The sequence below is a fragment of the Ictalurus furcatus genome, chromosome 2, assembly GCF_023375685.1.
Source record: "Ictalurus furcatus strain D&B chromosome 2, Billie_1.0, whole genome shotgun sequence".
Lineage (NCBI taxonomy): Eukaryota > Metazoa > Chordata > Actinopteri > Siluriformes > Ictaluridae > Ictalurus > Ictalurus furcatus.
This window is the reverse complement of record NC_071256.1, coordinates 7326247-7345484: the sequence shown is the minus strand read 5'-3', so window position 1 is coordinate 7345484 and position 19238 is coordinate 7326247. Positions and strand designations below refer to the sequence as shown.

The 19238-nt window shown below is 37.5% G+C and overlaps 1 protein-coding gene across 2 annotated transcripts; it reads left to right on the top strand.

Moving 5' to 3' along the window:
* The first annotated feature begins 292 nt into the window (after positions 1–292).
* Positions 293–17497, top strand: fdft1 (farnesyl-diphosphate farnesyltransferase 1). 2 transcript variants are annotated; one of them, XM_053646148.1, is made up of 8 exons: positions 293–542; positions 6054–6151; positions 8598–8781; positions 9017–9145; positions 9999–10190; positions 12050–12226; positions 13081–13233; positions 15206–17497. In XM_053646148.1, the coding sequence occupies exons 1-8, from the start codon at positions 444–446 to the stop codon at positions 15422–15424; spliced, it is 1251 nt and encodes a 416-aa protein (XP_053502123.1). In that variant the 5' UTR covers positions 293–443; the 3' UTR covers positions 15425–17497. The 2 variants fall into 2 exon arrangements, with proteins under 2 accessions (XP_053502123.1, XP_053502115.1); XM_053646140.1 differs by lacking the exon at positions 293–542 and having other exon boundaries at positions 4177–6151.
* The last annotated feature ends 1741 nt before the right edge of the window (positions 17498–19238 follow it).

Here is a 19238-nt window from a genome sequence, read left to right as displayed (position 1 = left end):
AATTACTGCAATGATCACTAATCATATTCAAGCATGTACATACCGACAGATAAGCTAACCACATACTGTAGAAACACTGTTTTGATGATAATATTTAAGGCTGAACATGACTTAGCTCCAAACCAATCAGAGCTTTCCTTGGCAATAAAGCCTGAACACGCTAGGTGAGGCGGGGCATCACATTAGCCTCTCTGAACGCCTATTGGCTGCTCGACTCTGAGCCCATGACACGAAACCAATCACAAACGTCAGTTGATCTGACGTTTCATGCTATTTAAAAAGGATTGCTTGCTTGCACACCCAGGTGGGAGGGAATCTTGCTGTGTATCCAACCAGAGTAGAAAAAGACCATCTGCGTGAAATGTACAAAAACCGGTACACAAGCTGAACACACTCTCACCGCATGTTAAACTAAATAATAATAATAATAATAATAATAAAACATGGATATCCTGAAGTCATTAGGACATCCAGAGGAAATATACAACCTGTTCAAATTCAAGATGGGAGGCTGTAGGACTGTGATGCCCAAACTGGATTATGTGAGTATTATTATTATTATTATTATTATTATTATTATTATTATTGTTGTTGTTGTTGTTGTATCTTTGCTATTAAGGCATAAAATGTTATGTCTATGCATGTATTACAGAACATGTCATGTGAAATAACATACTAAAAATAATGTCATACTCAAAAAAATATTAAGGAAGGATGTGCATTTATCCCTAAATCCCTAGCATTTTGTGGCAAATTTTTTTCGTCTTTCTGAGAAGTTTAATTGGACTAAATAGCATGTCGTTTCTTGTCATCAGATTTGTGGGATTACTGTGTGTGGGGGATTTGTGGGATTACTTGACAGCTCTTATAAAACAGCTGTGTTGAAAAATAATAATAATTCCTGCTCTCTCTGTCAAAAGTCAAACACTGCATGCAGTTAAAAAGCCAGAAAGCGACATATCAGGAAAGTACACTATATAGTGTCTGAAGATTGGTGTACACCTGACCATGTGCGTGTTGAACATCCCATTCCGGATGTAGTCCTCCCTTTGCTGTTATAATAACCTCCACTCTTCTGAGAAGGCCCTTCTTTCCACTAGATTTTGGAGCGTGGCTGTACAGATTTAAGCTCATTCAGCCATAAGAGCATTAGTTATGTTAGGTGAGGATGCCTGGCACTCAGTCAGGTGATCAGTGGAGTTGAGTGTCCTGCACAGAGCCCTGACCTCAAGTTTTTCCACTCCAACCATGGCAAACCACGTCTTTATGGAGCTTGCTTTGTGCACAGGGGCACTGTCATGCTGTCTTAGTTCCACTGAAAGGAAATTGTAATGCTACAGCATACAAAGACATTCTATACAATTGAGTGTTTCAAACTTTGTGGTAACTGTTTGAGGAAGAACCACATATGATATATGTGATGGTTAGGTTTCCACATACTTTTGGCCATATCGTGTATCTGAGCATACACATCAGAGACATTGTCCTTGCTCACATATTCTGCAATGGGGTAGTATACTCACATGCCTTCAGGGACCTGAAATTCTGAAAACCTGAAAATGATGTCAGTGCTACATATGTGTCAGTGCTACACTGTATGGCCTAAAGTATGTAGACACCCAAGTATTGAACGTCCCATTCCAAAACCATGGGCATTGAGTTGTTCTTGCTTTGCTGCTATAATAGCCTCCACTTTTCTGGAAAGGCTTTCCACTAGATTTTGGATTGTTTCTAATAAAACACGTGTACAGTACAGATGTGTACTTGCTATTTTGTGTATACTGACAATAATAAATTCTCATAACCGATGCTACACAAAACTAATGATAATCTGCAGTAGTATGTTGGAAACACAGAGCACTATGCTACCCTTATTGTTATCTTTTTCCCATCAAAGCAAGAGTCATAAATAAATATATATATATATATATATATATATATATATATATATATATATATATATATATATATATATATATATATATATATTTAATTATTATTATTATTTTTTGACCTAGTAAATTGCATTTTTTTTTTATGCAAATGATTTTTACTCTTCATTCAAAAGAGGATATGTTTGATTTCCAGAAATACTGAAATGTTGGTTTATCTCAGGCATATATAGTGCCCTCCACTAATATTGGCACCCTTGGTAAATATGAGCAAAGAAGGCTGTGAAAATCTTTTTTTATTTAAAAAAGAATACATTTTTAATTATCTTGATCTTTTGTTAAAAAGAATCACAAAAAATACTGTGCTCTCATGGATATGAAACAATTGCAAACAAAACATAGGTTTAATGTGGCTCAGAGTTTAGCACGTGCGCCTCACACCTCCAGGGATAAGGGTTTGATTCCTGTTACAGCCCTGTGCGTGTGAAGTTTACATGTTCTCCCTGTGCTTTGGGGGTTTCCTCCAGGTACTCCAGTTTCCTCCCCCAGTCCAAAGACATGTAGGCTGTGTAGGCTAGTTTTGTGTAGCATCAGTTATGAGAATTTATTATTGTCAGTATCCACAAAATAGCAGATTGGCATTGGAGTGTGTGAATGTGTGTGTGATTGTGCCCTGTAATGGATTGGCACCTGTCCAGGGTGTCCCCTGACTTGTGCCCCATGCCTCCTGAGATAGGCTCCAGGTTCCCCACAACCCATTAAGGATACGCAGTATAGAAAATGGATGGATAGATATAAGTGTGCAACAATTATTGGAACCCCTATAAATTCATATGAGAAAAATATATTAGAAGTATATTCCCTTTGATATTTTACGTTTTTTAGTACAGTAACTAGGAATAGGAAATTGTTCAACCATGACTTCCTGTTTTACAGGGATATAAATATGAGTTAACATACAGGCCAAATTCCCTTAGTCATACATAACAATGGGTAAGACCAAGGAATATAGATGTGATGTGCAGCAAAAGGTTGTTCAACTTCACAAAATGGGGCGTGGCTATAAGAAAATAGCACAAGCATTGAAAATGCTCATTTCCACCGTCAGGGCAATAATTAAGAAGTTCCAGTCAACTGGAAATGTTATGAATCCACCTGGAATTGGACGTTTGTCTATATTGTCTCAATGCACTGTGAAGAGGATGGTTCCAAAGGAGTGACCAAAAAATCTCCAAGGATCACAGCTGGAGAACTGCAGAAGTTAGTTGCGTCTTGGGGTCAGAAAGTCTCCAAAACTACAATCCGAAGTCTCCTACATCACCACAAGTTGTTTGGAAGGGTTTCAAGAAAAACGCCTCTACTCTCATTCAAAAACAAACTCAAGCATCTTCAGGTTGCCAGACACTACTGGAACTTCAAATGGGATCGGGTTCTATGGTCAGATGAAACCAAAATAGAGCTTTTTGGCAATAAACACCAGAGGAGGTTTTGGTGCACACAGAGAGGTAGCCATATGGAAAAGTACCTCATGCCCACGGTTAAATATGGAGGTGGCTCTTTAATGTTTTGGGTCTGATTTTCTGCCAGAGGACCTGGATATTTTGTTAGGATACATGGCATCATGGTCTCTATCAAATATCAACAGATATTAAATGAAAACCTGACTGCCTCTGCCAGAAGGCTTAAAATGGGCCATGGTTGGATCTTCCAGCAGGACAATGATCCAAAACATGCATCAAAATCAACACAAAAATGGTTTACTAACCACAAAATCAAGGTCCTGTCATAGCCATCCCAGTCCCCTGACCTGAAACCCATAGAAAACCTGTGGGGTGAACTGAAGAGGAGAGTCCACCAGCGTGGACCTCGAAATTAGAAGGATCTGGAGAGAATCTGTATGGAGGAATGATCTCAGATCCCTTGTCATGTATTCTCTAAGTGAGGTAGCACAAAGTATTGACTAAAAAGATACCAATAATTGTTGCACACCTATATTTAAAAAAGTTATATATATATATATATAACAAACCAGTGTTTTCTTTGATATCCATGAGAGAAGAGTATTTTTGTGATTTCTTTAACAAAAGGTTACAAAATAAAGACAATTTTCACAGCCTTCTTTGCTCATATTTACCAAGGGTGCCAATATTAGTGGAGGGCACTGTATACTCTATGGGGATTAAACTTTTCATCACATAAGTTATGGAAGTTGTCAATTTTGTTATTTTGTATTGAGTATTAGAGCATTATAGTTCAGATTAACATCCTTGGAGAATAATAAAATGGTCTAACCTTCTCAGGCTGCTGATGTTGAAAAGCAGAAGGAAATGAATCAATGATGGAAATGAATGAATCAATCAATCATATTTAGGAATGACTCTAATCTCATTATAAAAAAAACTGTACTTTATTACAGAAAAATATCTTGTAAATGATGAAAATATATTTTAAATATATTTTTAAACATTGTTCAGAAATTATTTCAAAGTTTGTTGCAGGATCACATAATCATGCTTTAACTGAATTGGCAATTGAACAGTAGAGATGTAATGGTATGAAAATGTCATATCACTATTATCGTGACCAAAACTATCACATTTATCAGTATTATAAGAGAGTATTATGACGGTATTGTTAAAATGTGCTGAAAATGTACAAAAGGCAATGATACACACACATGAATATGCATATAAATATATTTTTTAAATAACAATGACAAATTTAAGAAGCAGATTTAATAGTTTTCTACTGTCTGAATCTTTTAAATTGTAAAAAAAATAAAATAAATAAAAATAAAAAATAAAAAAAAATCTTAAAACCTTTTACACATTTTTTCCCCCTCTGTTTCAGTGTCTGTTTCTTTTTGTGCACATTAAATAAAAAATAAGCTTATTTCTAAATGCAACACTGCTGTTTTCCTGGCAGTTAGTTAGGAAGCCTATATGTCGTAATGCATAAAAGCAAAAAACAAAAGGCAGAAAACTGAATAAATGTCTGTAAATAATAATGCTATACATTCTACTGTAATGTTCTCTTTGGGTCTCTACTGGTAATTTGTTGCCCTCTATCGGTGGGATGTTATGTCTAGTGGATACCATTAAAGACCAATTAATGGTTTTAATGGTTAGCTGATGGTTTGTAATGGTATTTGTAGTGGAAACCTTTAGATTTTCGGTGATGGTTTCTATTCAACAGAGCCAAGCGATTCATTGGCAGTTTTTTTATCCAACCCGGGTAAAGTTGTTGGTCTTTGTCTATCTTTTGCTTATATTGAATCTTGTTTTATCCTGTGATTAACAAATTAAGCATTATACTTTGCATTGCACTTGTTATAAAACCACACACACACACACTCATAGGTCTTATATTTCTCACAAGAACTGACACTTTTCTGAACAACTCAGATGTTTATAAGCTTCACTAGATGTCCTTTGGTCACAGTTTCTCTGTATGTTGATAAAAGTATTAAAGAATTGTCAGTACAGAATAGTGAATTTTCAGCAAAAGGATTTGTTCATATTGAGTCGGTTAGGAGTCGACTCCTAACGCCAGCATAAAGAGCCACTATCTAAAGAGTCGACTCTTTCGTGAACGACACATCACTGCTAACTTCCCCCAAAACTCCAACTGACAAACTGACGTTTTTTTGTTGTTGTTTTCGTGCTTATAAACTTTTTAAAAACGTCAAAGGCACAATGTTCGGACTGTCAGGAAACGACTGGCTATTAAGCTAATCAAATATGTTTTGTAATTTGTTTCTTGGTGGTCAGAAAACAACAAATCAACGTAGTGGTTATTTAAAAAGTGGGCGGGGGGTGAAGTAGCTTAGCTGCTCGTGCTGTAAAGTGTGGTGTCTCGCGCGCAGCTCGAGTTACAGCTGTTGATATATCGCGCGTCCTCGCGACGTGTCAACTTCAGTCAACCTGCTATGACTTCGTCAGAAACCTGACTTGTATGCACATGGCGGGGGTTTGCTGCAAAAGCACTGCGCCGCTCTCTGTGTTTAAGCGCACTTTATCGGTGCGCAACTCGGCCTCGGGACCGCGGTCTGCCCCCGTGGTATGCGGGAGAAGAGGCGCTGTACTCGCGCGCCCGCTGCACCTCCACACAGTCAGCCCTCATCGACATCCAACGCAGTTGTTTTGTTCTTCTTTTGTCCAGGAGTCTATGAGTGAGAGCTTGCGGGCGTGCTATGTTTATCTGAACCAAACCAGCAGGAGTTTCGCGGCTGTGATTCAAGCCCTGGACGGAGAACTGCGGTAAGAATATACAGCAACTTACAAAGAAGAGCCATGCTGTCCTGAGAGGCGTGTCTTGAGTGAAGTAAACAAATATCAACAAGTAACTTCTGTCCTTGCAAAAGTTGCACTTTTCATAGATTTTGAAATATAAGTTTCTTACACACAGTGAATACTGTTTAAAATAATAATGTGACGGTTACTGTTTTTTGTCTGCACGAGCTTTGTTGATCTATGACGCCATAATATTTTATAGTTTGATTTGCATGGATTAATGTATTGTTTTTCTTTGCATTTGTTTACATATTTCCATACTGTGTCACTTCCTGTTATTGAAATGACTTTTAATCATCTCGATCATGATTTCTTTTGTTGCTTTTTATTCAAAAAGAGGAAACGTTTGATCTCCAGGAAAACTGGCCTGTCTCAGGCATATACTCCTATCAGCCATAATTTTAAAACCACCTGCCTAATATTGTGCGCTGACCCGTCGAGGCATGGACTCCACAAGACCTCTGAAGGTGTGCTGTGGGATCTGGCACCAAGACGTTAGCCGTAAGTCCTGTAAGTTGTGGATTTGGACTTGATTTTCCAGCACATCCCATGGATGCTTGATCGGATTGAGATCTGGGGAATTTGGAGGCCAAGTCAACACCTTAAAATCCCTGTCATGTTCATCAGACCATTCCTGAATCAGACCTTTTGCAGTGGTACAGGCCACTGACATTGGGGAATACTGTTGTCATGAAGAGGTGTACTTGGCCTGCAGTAATGTTTAGTTAGGTGGTACATGTCAAAGTAACATCCACATGAATGCCAGGATTTCCAAGCAGAACGTTGCCCCAGTATGGGCACTCTGACCGGTCGGCAGCTACACAGAACCATACACAGCAATGCAATGTGTGCTCTGACACCTTTCCATCATAACCAGCATGAACGTTTTCAGCAGTTTGTGCTACAACAGCTTTTTTGTGGATTGGACTGGACGGGCTTGCCTTCGCTCCCCATACACAGCAATGCAATGTGTGCTCTGACACCTTTCCATCATAACCAGCATGAACGTTTTCAGCAGTTTGTGCTACAACAGCTTTTTTGTGGATTGGACTGGACGGGCTTGCCTTCGCTCCCCACACACATCAATGAGCCTTGGGCACCCATGACCTTGTCACCGGTTCACCGGTTGTCCTTTCTTGAACCACTTTTGGTAGGTACTAACCACTGCATACCAAGAACACCCCACAAGACCTGCTGTTTTGGAGATGCTCTGACCCAGTCAACCAGCCATCACAATTTTGCCCTTGTCAAAGTCGCTCAGATCCTCATGCTTGCCCATTTAAAAAAAAATTTTTTTTTTGCTTCCAACACATCAACTTCCAGAGCTGCCTCATATATCTCACCCCTTGAAGGGTACCACTGTAACGAGATAGTCAACATTATTTATGTCACCTGTCAGTGGTTTTAATGTTATGGCTGATGGGTATATTCAGCTTTTTGTCAGATAAATCATGGAAGTTGTCGGCTTTCTTTGTTATTAAATCCAATGTATTTACATGAAATCTTTACACTGTATTTTAAACTAAGCACTACTTATTACAGTATGCTTAATTAAATTAATTAGATTGTTAATTATATGCACTTTTCATGCATTTTAAAGTTATGTTGAATATCTTCCAGTCTTTTAAGAAAATGTCTCAACAGCGTAATGTCAAAAGAGTGTCCATGGCATCATTAGAGTTTTGATGAACAGCCATAAAATGGTTCTGGGCTGACATTCTCAGGCTGCTGTCTCCGCAACTCCTGCTAGGAAAGGCAGAAGAAAAAGAAACGAATCATATTTGATGGAAAGCTTCCTAAGTATCAGATTGCACAGTGTCTGTCTTAAAATAGTCTCAGAGCCTGTAAACATCTGACCAAAGTAGATTTCACATTTAAAATGGTCATTTGTTTGGACAATGTTTGCTCAGTCTTATCCATTAGTGTCTCATACAAAGGCATTTTGTTTCACGTGCATTTTCTTGATCATTGCTGATATGTCAGTGATGTGGGCTGAAAAATATCAGTCCAAATGGAGATCAACTCTAGGGAGTGTTTCAAGTCTGTGTAATCACCTGACATGACTGTCACGGATAGACTGCAGTCTGAATCTATAGTCTGGGTTGGAAAGAAATCAGCCCCAGCCTCATTTTTTTTCATATCATTGTATATTTGTGTTCTGACTGTTGGTGGTCATGTTTTCTTGGTCCCACAAATGTTCCTCAAATGTATGATTCAGATAATCTGATGTGGATGCCAAAAATGAAACAGTATATTTTATCTGTGAAAGACAGAGGAGCTAAGCCCTTTTATATAAGCGTTCCCTGATATAAATTGTCAAAGATTCAGAATATGCCTATTTTTGACTCTTTTTCTCTCTCTCTCTCTCTCCCTCCCTCCCTCCCTCCCTCCCCTCACTCAATCTCACTGTTAGCCATGCAGTGTGTATATTCTATCTAGTTCTTCGAGCCTTGGACACAGTTGAGGATGATATGACCATTCCTTTGGAGAAAAAAGTCCCGCTCCTGCATCATTTCCACACTTTCCTCTACCAACCAGATTGGTGTTTCACAGAGAGCAAGGAGAAGGACAGACAAGTTCTAGAAGATTTTCCTTCGGTAATACACACAAAGACCTCGCTTCCCAAGAAACCATGCATATAGCGTTATTGTAAAGATGTCCACCATTAGAGAGGGTGTTTAAAGTAAAAACTCTACTCACAGTCTAGACTCTATCTATCGTCTAATGGTTTGGCAGCAGAGTGTAGAAACAACTGTTCAACATTATCCCTTTAAATCATGACTTCTTTTTTTTAAGCCTTATGTTAAATGATCGTTTGTTCACTTTGTGCAGATTTCGGTTGAGTTCAGGAACTTGGCGCCAGAATATCAGGATGTGATTTCAGACATTTGCCACCGAATGGGGGTCGGGATGGCTGAATTCCTCGAGAAGAAAGTTGGATCGATGCAGGACTGGGATAAGGTGGGACAAACTTTAGGCTTATTTACACATGGACAGTGCATTTATCAAGATGGGTGGTAAAAGTACTGAGAAATTAAACTGAAGTGAAAGTATAGATAATGTGCCAGAATCTTACTCAATTAAAAGAGGAAGTATACAGCCAAAAATGTACTGTAAGTGAAAGCAAAGAGAAAGTTCCTACTTTTAAAAGTTTTAAGAAGAATAAATTAATGGCTACAAAGTTTGCTAATTAATTAATAAAGTGAATTATTATGTAAATAAGTAATATTTACCATTCGCTAGAAATTGACTTGCTGCTGGAATCGATGCAAGTCTAACCTGGCATTAGAGGAGAAAACGGATTGACTTGAATATAGCCAGTTAATGGCAGCAAATTAGCAAAACTTACTGTACCTCAGCATGCTTTATTCAGATCCGATAGAGCTCATGTCTTCTAAGGAAGCAAAGGAGAAACCTTGTTTTATACAAGTCAGGATGCTAAACTGGGCCTGTTGGATTGATGTATAGCACAGATATTGGCTGGTGAGAGAAAAGGAGAGCTTTTGCGATTTGTAATTAGTTCTTTGAAGGTCTAAATAAAACTAAGGAGTAAAATGACATTGGTGTACTACTGTTTAATGTCAATAATACTCGAGTAAAGTATAAATACACCAAGTATAGTAACGAAGTACAATTACCCAAGTATTTCCACCCCTGTGTATGAGCATATTCATGTGTAAATAGACATGGTATGGGTCTGTACTATTTTGTCATTGCAGTGAGACTGCCTGGACGTTTCATATTAAGTTAAAGTTAAGTTACTACTCATAGTAGGGTAACGTTTCTGATGGACATCACATTTTTTTCTCTGCAGTACTGTCACTACGTGGCTGGTCTGGTAGGTGTGGGTCTGTCTCAGCTCTTCTCTGCATCCCTGCTGGAGGATCCTGAGGTGGGTCGGGATACTGAGCTGGCCAACTCTATGGGCCTCTTTTTACAGAAGACAAACATTATCAGAGACTACCTGGAGGACCAGCAGGACGGAAGAGCCTTCTGGCCTGAGGAGGTTAGTCTGGTCATCCTCAAGAAGTACGATAAGTAGTTTAGTTAGGTTATATCCCCTTAAATGAATCTTATGCTTTTGTTGTGAACTGTTAGTGAGATTTTTATTTTTTTTGCGATGGGTTTGTTTTCGACAACATAAAAATAATCATTTATTTTAGAATTGTGTATTTATTCCTTTTATATTAATTCGATCAACCATAACATTAGGGTGGGATATATTAGGCAGCAAGTGAACAGTCAGTTCTCAAAGTTGATGTGTTATAATCAGGAAAAATGGGCAAACTGGCCCGATGAATCACGTATTCTTTTACATCACATGGATGGCCAGGTGCACTATGGGAACGGAGGCAAGCTGGCGGAGGCAGTGTGATGCTCTGGGCAATGTTCTTGTGGGAAACCTTGGGTCCTGGCGTTCATGTGGATGTTATTTTGACACGTACCACCTACCGAAACGTTGTTGCAGACCAAGTACGCCCCTACGTGCCGATGGTATTCCCTAATGCTCTCCTAAAGAGAGAGCGAATGAAATTGGGGAACGGGGTGGGATCAGTTAACATGTTGCTTGAGTCATCTCTCATTTTAATCTGAGTAAATGACTGCCTTTGACTTATTTTCGCATGATATACAGTGTTTTTGCAGAGCTACAATGCAAAATGCCTCATGTTTGGCAGGTCTGGTAATATAATATAATCAGTCATAAACATCACTGGATATAATACGGTTATATGTATAACACAAGCTTAGCAATGTATATTTCAATCATATTATTATACTGCACTGTTCTCTGCACATTCTCATGTTTTAAACTGATAGTGAAACTGAGGTGGTGTTGCAGTTGGCTACGTGTTTATGCAGCGATGACACTTAAGACCCACTCATAAATGGGTGACAAATTAAAGGGGGGGAAAAACAAAATTAGTCATCTCAGTAAGGTGTTTTGTCACCATGAGCTGCCAGAACAGCTTTAATATGCTATACCATGACTTCTTATAAAAGGAGTTTTAAGAAGTCATGGTGTACAATTGCACATTTGTGCGAAGGCTGCTTAACTATACTCCAGTGTTCATCTGTATAAAAATAGACTTTTTTTTATTTTTATGCGATGTAGAAAATTACACCTTAGCAAGTGAAAATGTCTTGAATATAGTCAAATTTATCTAGTATTTCCTATTACAAGATTACAACAAACCAAATATAAGATTACTAAAACCTAGTTCCAGACAGTTCCAGTTTTTACTAATTTTAAGCTTGAAATAGTCTTGTTCTATTGGCAGATAAGTTTGCTCATCTTAAGAATTTATTTCTAGAAAGGAGCAAAATTATCTGCCAATAGAACAAGGATGTCTAGATAAAAGTAATAATTTCATATTTGGTTAATTGTGATCTTATAATAGGAAATACTAGATGATAAATCTGACTCTATTCAAGATATTTTCACTTCCTAAGATGCCAGTTTTTGCAGTGCAATGACAGTGATGTATAGCTTCATAATTCATTTCAGGCTAGAGGTGCTTCATTAGGTGTTGTGTTGATGCTGGTGCATAGTGCGGTCTTAATATGTCACTCCAAAATCTTTAATAGGTGTTCAATTGGGTTGAGAGCTAAGTTTGAGACTGATCCTACAATAAGGTCCTACAGCTGTTCTCAAAGACTATTAAAAGGTTTCCAAAAGCTCTCGGAAGCAGGTCTCAAATTCTTAGGTGAGAGAAAGCTGAGTTATGCAGCCCACATGGTCGTAATGTTATGGCAACAGAGATGAAATTATCTCTCAGAGAAATAATAAAAAAAAAAAACAATATGAACTTTATTGAATATACCATGCTGTTTGTAGTAACTGCAGTCTGTGTGTGTATGCAATAGGCATGGAGTCAATTTGCCTCTCGTCTGGAAGACTTTTCTCAGCCACAGCACCTGAGCTCAGCACTGGCCTGCCTTAACCTGTTGGTGACCGATGCTCTGCGCCATGTCCCTGATGTCATCGCTTACCTTTCCCGCCTTCGCAACCAGAGTGTCTTCAACTTCTGTGCCATCCCCCAGGTGGACCTGCTATATTTGCCTCACTCCAGATCTAATGCAGCTTTTATTTTACTAAAACATCCAGTAACTGCTCCATCCTGATCAGCGGTTGCAGTGGATCACAACATTGCTAGGCACAAAGCTGGACTACAGATGCCAGTCCATCTCAATACACCATTCACATACGTCAGTGGTCACCAACCCGCTTTCTTGAGATCTACTTCCTGCAGGTTTCATCTCCAAACAAAATCTAACACATCTGTTTTAGTGGATCAAGAACTTCTTAAGACAATGGTTAGATGGTCAGGTGGGCACGATTATGATTGGAGCTAAAGTCTGCAGAAAAGTAGATCTCCAGGAACAGGGTTGTTGACCACTGACATACATGCACACAATCCTGACTTATATTGGCTCCAAGCAGCATCTCAAAGCCTAACACTACTATTATGTCCTTTTCTTAAAGCAACAGAAATGTTCTGAGTCTTTGGTGTTAATCCAAAAGATTAGTGAGCTCATGCATGTGGAATACACACAAGGGTAGATAGCTTTTTAACAATGCTAGGTTGATTTTAAGAAGAATAAATTCTTGTTACTGTGCACTCCTTTTGCTGTCTTGTTTGTAGATCTCCTTATTGAGTCGTCCTACCTTATCTGGTTTTCTAGCATGGTCGTATTTATCTATTGGTCCTGCCTTTTCAGAAAAAAATTCTCGTCCAAAAAAGTAGGCACGTTGTATGAGAGCTCGATGGGTTAGAAATTATCAAACAAAAAAAATGATTTTATTATAGTATGGAATGGAATTGGAAATGGGACATGGGTTGGGAATAGATCCATTGCATGCAATTCAATGAAGAATGTAATGTGTCTGTGACCAGGTGATGGCAATTGCGACTCTCTCCGCCTGCTACAACAACCCACTGGTGTTTCAGGGGGTGGTGAAGATCAGGAAGGGCCAGGCTGTCACTCTGATGATGGAGGCCACCAATATGCAAGCTGTACAGAGCATGATTGCACAGTACAGCCAAGAGGTGAGGCTTTACGCAGTGTGTGTGTCTGTGTGTGTCTGTGTGTATGTATATGTGTATATATGTATGTATGTGTGTGTGTATATATATATATATATATATATATATATATATATATATATATATATATATATATTTATTTATTTTCATATACACTCTAATTGCATTTGTATTTGCATGTTAAGTAGATGTTCTGCGGTAATGGTAACATTTTCTATGCTTTTAAATAATTTGTAAGAATCGTATGATGCATCCTTATTAGCAAGTGTATTGCAGAAGTGGCTGCTTCTGATTTAATGAAGGAAATGATGCGTGTATCTTTCACTGAGCCATCTGATACTCTAATTAGGTCAATCTTCTGCTCAAAGATCAGAGGGTTTGGTTATTAGGAAAATGTAAACTCTCTGTACACTTCTATTTAAATGTGTAATCCTTTTGTTGTATGAAGGTTTAGCCAAGTTTACGTAATTTTGCATAAGGAAAGTCAATTCAGTTACAGTTGTGCCCAAAAGTTTGCATACCCCTTGCAGAATCTTCTAAATCTTAATACTATTAACAAAATAAGAGGGATCAAGCGTTTCCAGCATCTTCTGCATATTTGAGCCTTTTCCAGCAGTGACTATATGATATTTTTTTCTCCATTTAGTACAGCCCTTCAGACGCTAAATAAGATAGTATTTTGTCTTCTGGAAGACATGTAACTAACAATTTACATCGATCATCCTGTTCAAAAGTCCCCCCCCCCCCCCCCGGTTCTTAATGTATCGTGTTACCTTCCTGAGCATCCGTGAATGTTTGCACCTTTTGTAATAGTTGTGTACAGGTTCCTGAGTCGTCCTCAGTGTGAAAAGATGGATCTCAACATCATACAGTTACTGTTGGAAAGGGCTCAAATATGCAGAAGATGCTGGAAAAGTAAAGAATGTGCAGGACCTGGAGGATTTTTCTGAAGAACAGTGGGCAGTTTAACTGCTCAGGACAGTCAAGGGACTCATGAACAACTATCACAAAACATAAACACAATCTTGGATCATCCAGGTGTGAAATATTCACATAACAGGACAATTCAGGACAGTACTAAATAAAAAAAAAACAGCACTGTATTTTTATGATCCCTCTCATTTTGTTAACAGTATTAAGATTTAGATGATAAGATTCTGCAAGGGGTATGCAAACTTTTGGGAACAACTGTATATTTGTGCATATTTAAAGTACAGCTTTACAGAAATCTGGGTGCAGATTTAAAACCATAATGAGCAAGCTAGAGACAATAGTGGCAAGGAAAAACTCCCTGAGACAACATGAGACAAACCTTCAAAGGAGCCTGACTCAAAAGGGAACCCATCTGCTTCTAGGTGACACCAGATAGTGGGATGAAATCATTACAGAATACAGGTGTAGAAGAGTAAAGGTGAACAGAGTTATGTTGAAAGAATGTTTAGTTCTCATGTATAAATCTACAGTAACCAGGTTTTTGGGAGGTACAACAAAGACACATAAGAGGCAGAGACTTTATTCAGGTTTTTGTTTGTTTGTTTGACTATTATACCAGTTTTTTTAATATTTTGCCCTTTCAACACCCATGGTGTGTGTGTGTGTGTGTGTGTGTGTGTGTGTGTGTGTATATATATATATATATATATATATATATATATATATATATATATATATATATATATATATATGTGTATATGTATGTGTGTGTGTGTATGTATGTGTGTATATATATATATATATATATATATATATATATATATATATATATATATATATATATATATATATATAATATATATATATATATATATAATATACACACAATATTTGTGTGAGACACACTGTACCTCTCAGATCTCTAGGCAACAAGTTGTTTTAAACTTGCTTTCCCAATCTGATGAACAGTAAACAAGTTATTTGCCACCACCTGCTTTTCTTGTCCTCCTAATTGAGTGTAATCCTCATCCTCTCCCTTTAGATCCTGCAGAAAGTCTCGCTGTCTGATCCGTCGCAGGCTAACACTCTGTGCATACTCGGTGTGATCCGGGAAAAGACACTTTCCAAGGCAGTGCTGCCCACCCGTGCACACAACTTCTCACATGTTTATCTTTCTGCTGCTACAATTTTGGCGTTTTTCAGCTGGCAGTATCTAAACTCCACTCAGTCTCCAAACAGTGCTGACATGCAGGGCCGCTGAGTATATGTCCTCTGTCCTGTATCCCAAACCCTCTCCACCCCAACACATCAACAAACACATCAGTCTGTTAGTAATGTATAAAACCGTGACTGTTCATAATGTATAAAACCTATATTTTTATGTCCTTATCACAGTGATGCTTTTTTTTTTTTTCTGCATACCACCATTTGTATCTGTAACTCATTCTCATGTGTTCTCTTATGTTGTGCAGTTCATTTCTATAAATTACCTTTAGCATTATTTCTGCTCTTCCACATTAGTGTATATGCCGTCAAAATATTGCTGTTACTTCAAAAAGAAATCGTGTACAACCCTATATCATGCTTTTTAGGATAAGTGTCAGGATCAGTGTTCAGCCCCAACCAACATAATGCATAAATTCAGACACTGGTATACATTTTCCAACATTGGCTAGCTAGCTTTAGTGTGGACAATTTTTTGTAAAGATGGCTAGCTTTGTTTGCCGTTTTCCCACTAATGTTAGCTAGTCATTTTTGTGAGGAAATATTCTCCTAATTCTAACTAGCTTTGTGTGGAGATTTTTCACTCACTTTAGCTAGTTAATTTTGTTTGGGAATATTGTCCTAACACTAGCTAGCTTTGTCTGAGGATTTTCACTAATATTAGCTAGTTACATTTGTGTGGAAATACTCTCTTAATGCTAGCTGGATTGGTTTGGGGGTTTTTAACAAATGCTAGCTGGCTTGGTTTGGGGGTTTTTAACAAATGTTGTCAGTTTTGTTTGGGAATATTCTCCTAATGCTAGTTGGCTCTATGTGTGGGATTTTCACTCAGCTAGTTACTTTTATGTGGAAAATATTCTCTTAATGCTAGCTAGCTTTGTTTGTGGATTTTCAATCATCTAAGCTAGTTAGTTTTGTTTAGGGATATTTTCCTAAAGCTAGCTCGTTTTGTTTGGGCATTTTTCACTAATCTTAGCTAATTAATTTTGTTTGAGGCTATTCTCCTAATGCTAGCTACCGTTGTTTGGGGAACTCGAGTAATAATACTAGTTACTGTTGTTTGGGAATATTTGTTTAGGAATTTTCACTCATCTCAGCTAGTTAGTATTGTTTGTGGATATTCTCTTAACACTAGCTAATAAACTAGTTATTGTCCTAATGTTGGCTAGTTAGTTTTGTTTGGGCATATTCTCCTAACGTTAGCCAGCTTTTGTTTGCAAATTGTCTCTGGTTTGTTGGAAGATAAATGAATGATCTCCTGTTAATTTAAGATCTCAGTTTCAGTTTGCACAGTAAATGTCACTAACAACCTTCTCTTTCACTGCTCATAACAATATATCGTTTCAAAAATGCATTCTATATTAATGTGTTCTAGCCAAATGTTTACTGTAAATGGGTATATTGTGCTTTTGCACAATGCAGCTTATATAGGTTGATAGGGAAAATATATATATATAGATATATATAAAAATTTCCTAAGAACCAAATATTAGAAATTATATGTCTGAGATTGACGGAGCGGTAGCAACATTTGGCTTTAAAATTGTCCTCATTAAATTTTTGTTTTTGTTGAATAAATCTAATGACCGAAAGAACTAGATCGTGGGTACAAGCGTCTGAAATGGGTTTTCTCAGGAGGGTGGCTGGCCTCTCCCTTAGAGATAGGGTGAGAAGCTCGGTTATCCGAGAGGAACTAAGAGTAGAGCCGCTGCTCCTTTGCGTTGAAAAGAACCAGTTGAGGTGGTTCGGGCACCTGGTAAGGATGCCCCCTGGTGTTCCAGGCATGTCCAGCTGGGAGGAGACCTCGGGGAAGACCCAGGACCAGGTGGAGAGATTATATCTCCACACTGGCCTGGGAATGCCTCAGGATCCCCCAGTCAGAGCTGGGTAATGTGGCTCGGGAAAGGGAAGTTTGGGGTCCCCTGCTGGAGCTGCTGCCCCGCAACCCGATAATGGATAAGCAGTTGAGGATGGGTGGATGGATGAATAAATCTAGCTATAACTTTGTACATAAGCAAATGTAAAAAATGATATATAATTTTTGTAATATGGACTTTGATTTTGCCTAAATAGGAAAGAAAATAAAAGGGAAAAAGCTGTGTTGAGATGACTTATTTTTGTAATTATTATCTAATATGTGGGCACTTTGAAAAAGGTGACCTGTTAGACAGAAGCTAGACAAAACAGAAGCTAGTCCAATTAATTAAAATTATATATATATATATATATATATATATATATATATATATATATATATATATATATATATATATTTCATTGTGGATGAATATTTGCTAATTTTGTAGTTGAACATTACAACATGAATATTCTGATGAACTGCACACTCCTATTGTGATCTTTTGACTTGTGCCCAAAGCCATAAATATTATTCTGATGCAGTTCATCATGGTCTTAATATCTGATTTTTAAAATAAACCAAAACATTTTTTTTAAAAGAAAACAATATATGTGTGTTTTCAATTTAGTCTTGTTTTGGACATGATGTCTTCAGTCTTTTGTGTTCAACACCTGTACAAAAACTACCCCTGTCTTAGGACATGGTCTGTATCATAAACAAGGCCAATACCACATGGCTAATGACATTTGATTACTATTTTTAGAAGGTACAGACTTGATGCAAGACTGTGTACTTTATTTCTTTATTGAGGCAATCAACTACTGATCAAATAAAGCATTGTATGTTATGACCTTGTCAAGTATGTCATTTGTCATATTTTTTTCCATTAGAGTTTTGGATATAGTTTAGTGTTTTGTAATTATTGTGTTCATTGTAGGTTTGTGTGCATCGTATTTTAGATAATTCTAGTTTTGTCCATGTGTTGGAGTTTTAGATGAATTTTCTAGCAAACTAGCATAGTTAATGTCAGTCTTCACTCACATGTATGTCCTCCATCATGCAACATAACTCACACCACCCCTATACCACAGGACAGGTGTCACTGCCAATAACTGATGTTTATATATCAGTCTTAACCATATATAACTCGAAACTGTCTGCTATCTGGGATGCATTAACCACCATTTGTTTGAAATGTAGTTTCAGTTTCCAATAAACATTTACAAGTAAAGTTGTATTCCACCTGCGAGTGAAAGTACAGTCTGAAATAATTTCAAATCAAGTGATGTAAAATATCTTCTTATCAGCGATATTGTGCCAGAGGGATAATGTGACAATCATACTCAATAAAAAGTCAAAATATGAACATAAAAAAAGTTGACACTTTCACATATACTCAAGCATTAAGAAGTAAACGGTAAATGTTTTTTTAACTTATGAAATTAAGTTAACATCATGTCGTTTTCATGTGAAAAGTAACTTTTACTACTTATCCAAAGTTTTTAGAAGCTGACGTTGGTTACCTAAAAACATCATCTGTAAGTTTGCTGTCTACACATTGTCTACATGACTAACACTACATAGTTTGCTAATGAATTTTTCAGAAGTAAAATATCATTAGCTAGAATATGACTTGCTGCCTAGCCAATTTATGTTAGCTGCTGGAACTAATGCTAGTCTAACCTGGTATTAGCAAAGAAAATGGTTAAATATAGACAGTTAATGTCAGCAAAATACCTCAACTTACCTCAAACATACTTTTTCCCAAATCAAATGGAATTCATTCCTTCTAGAGAACCAAATGTGACACCTCATTTATATATAAGAATTGTTGCTTTCTCCATTATGTTGAAATATTTTGACTGAGGTAGGACCGGGACGCTTATCCTCAAGTTTGACACTCTAATCCGGTGGCATAGTTAACAGATATCTATAGCATTAACTACATTGTGTAGCATGAGAAGTTACTACAGACGATGAGTTGGCTTGATCC

Excerpts from the sequence above, each read along its gene's own strand:
- fdft1 (XM_053646140.1), top strand. The coding sequence starts at position 5,847 with ATGCACATGGCGGGGGTTTGCTGCAAAAGCACTGCGCCGCTCTCTGTG. Across the intron at positions 9,146-9,998 it reads CGATGCAGGACTGGGATAAG|TACTGTCACTACGTGGCTGG; the intron begins GTGGGACAAACT and ends TTTTCTCTGCAG. Across the intron at positions 13,234-15,205 it reads TTGCACAGTACAGCCAAGAG|ATCCTGCAGAAAGTCTCGCT; the intron begins GTGAGGCTTTAC and ends CTCTCCCTTTAG.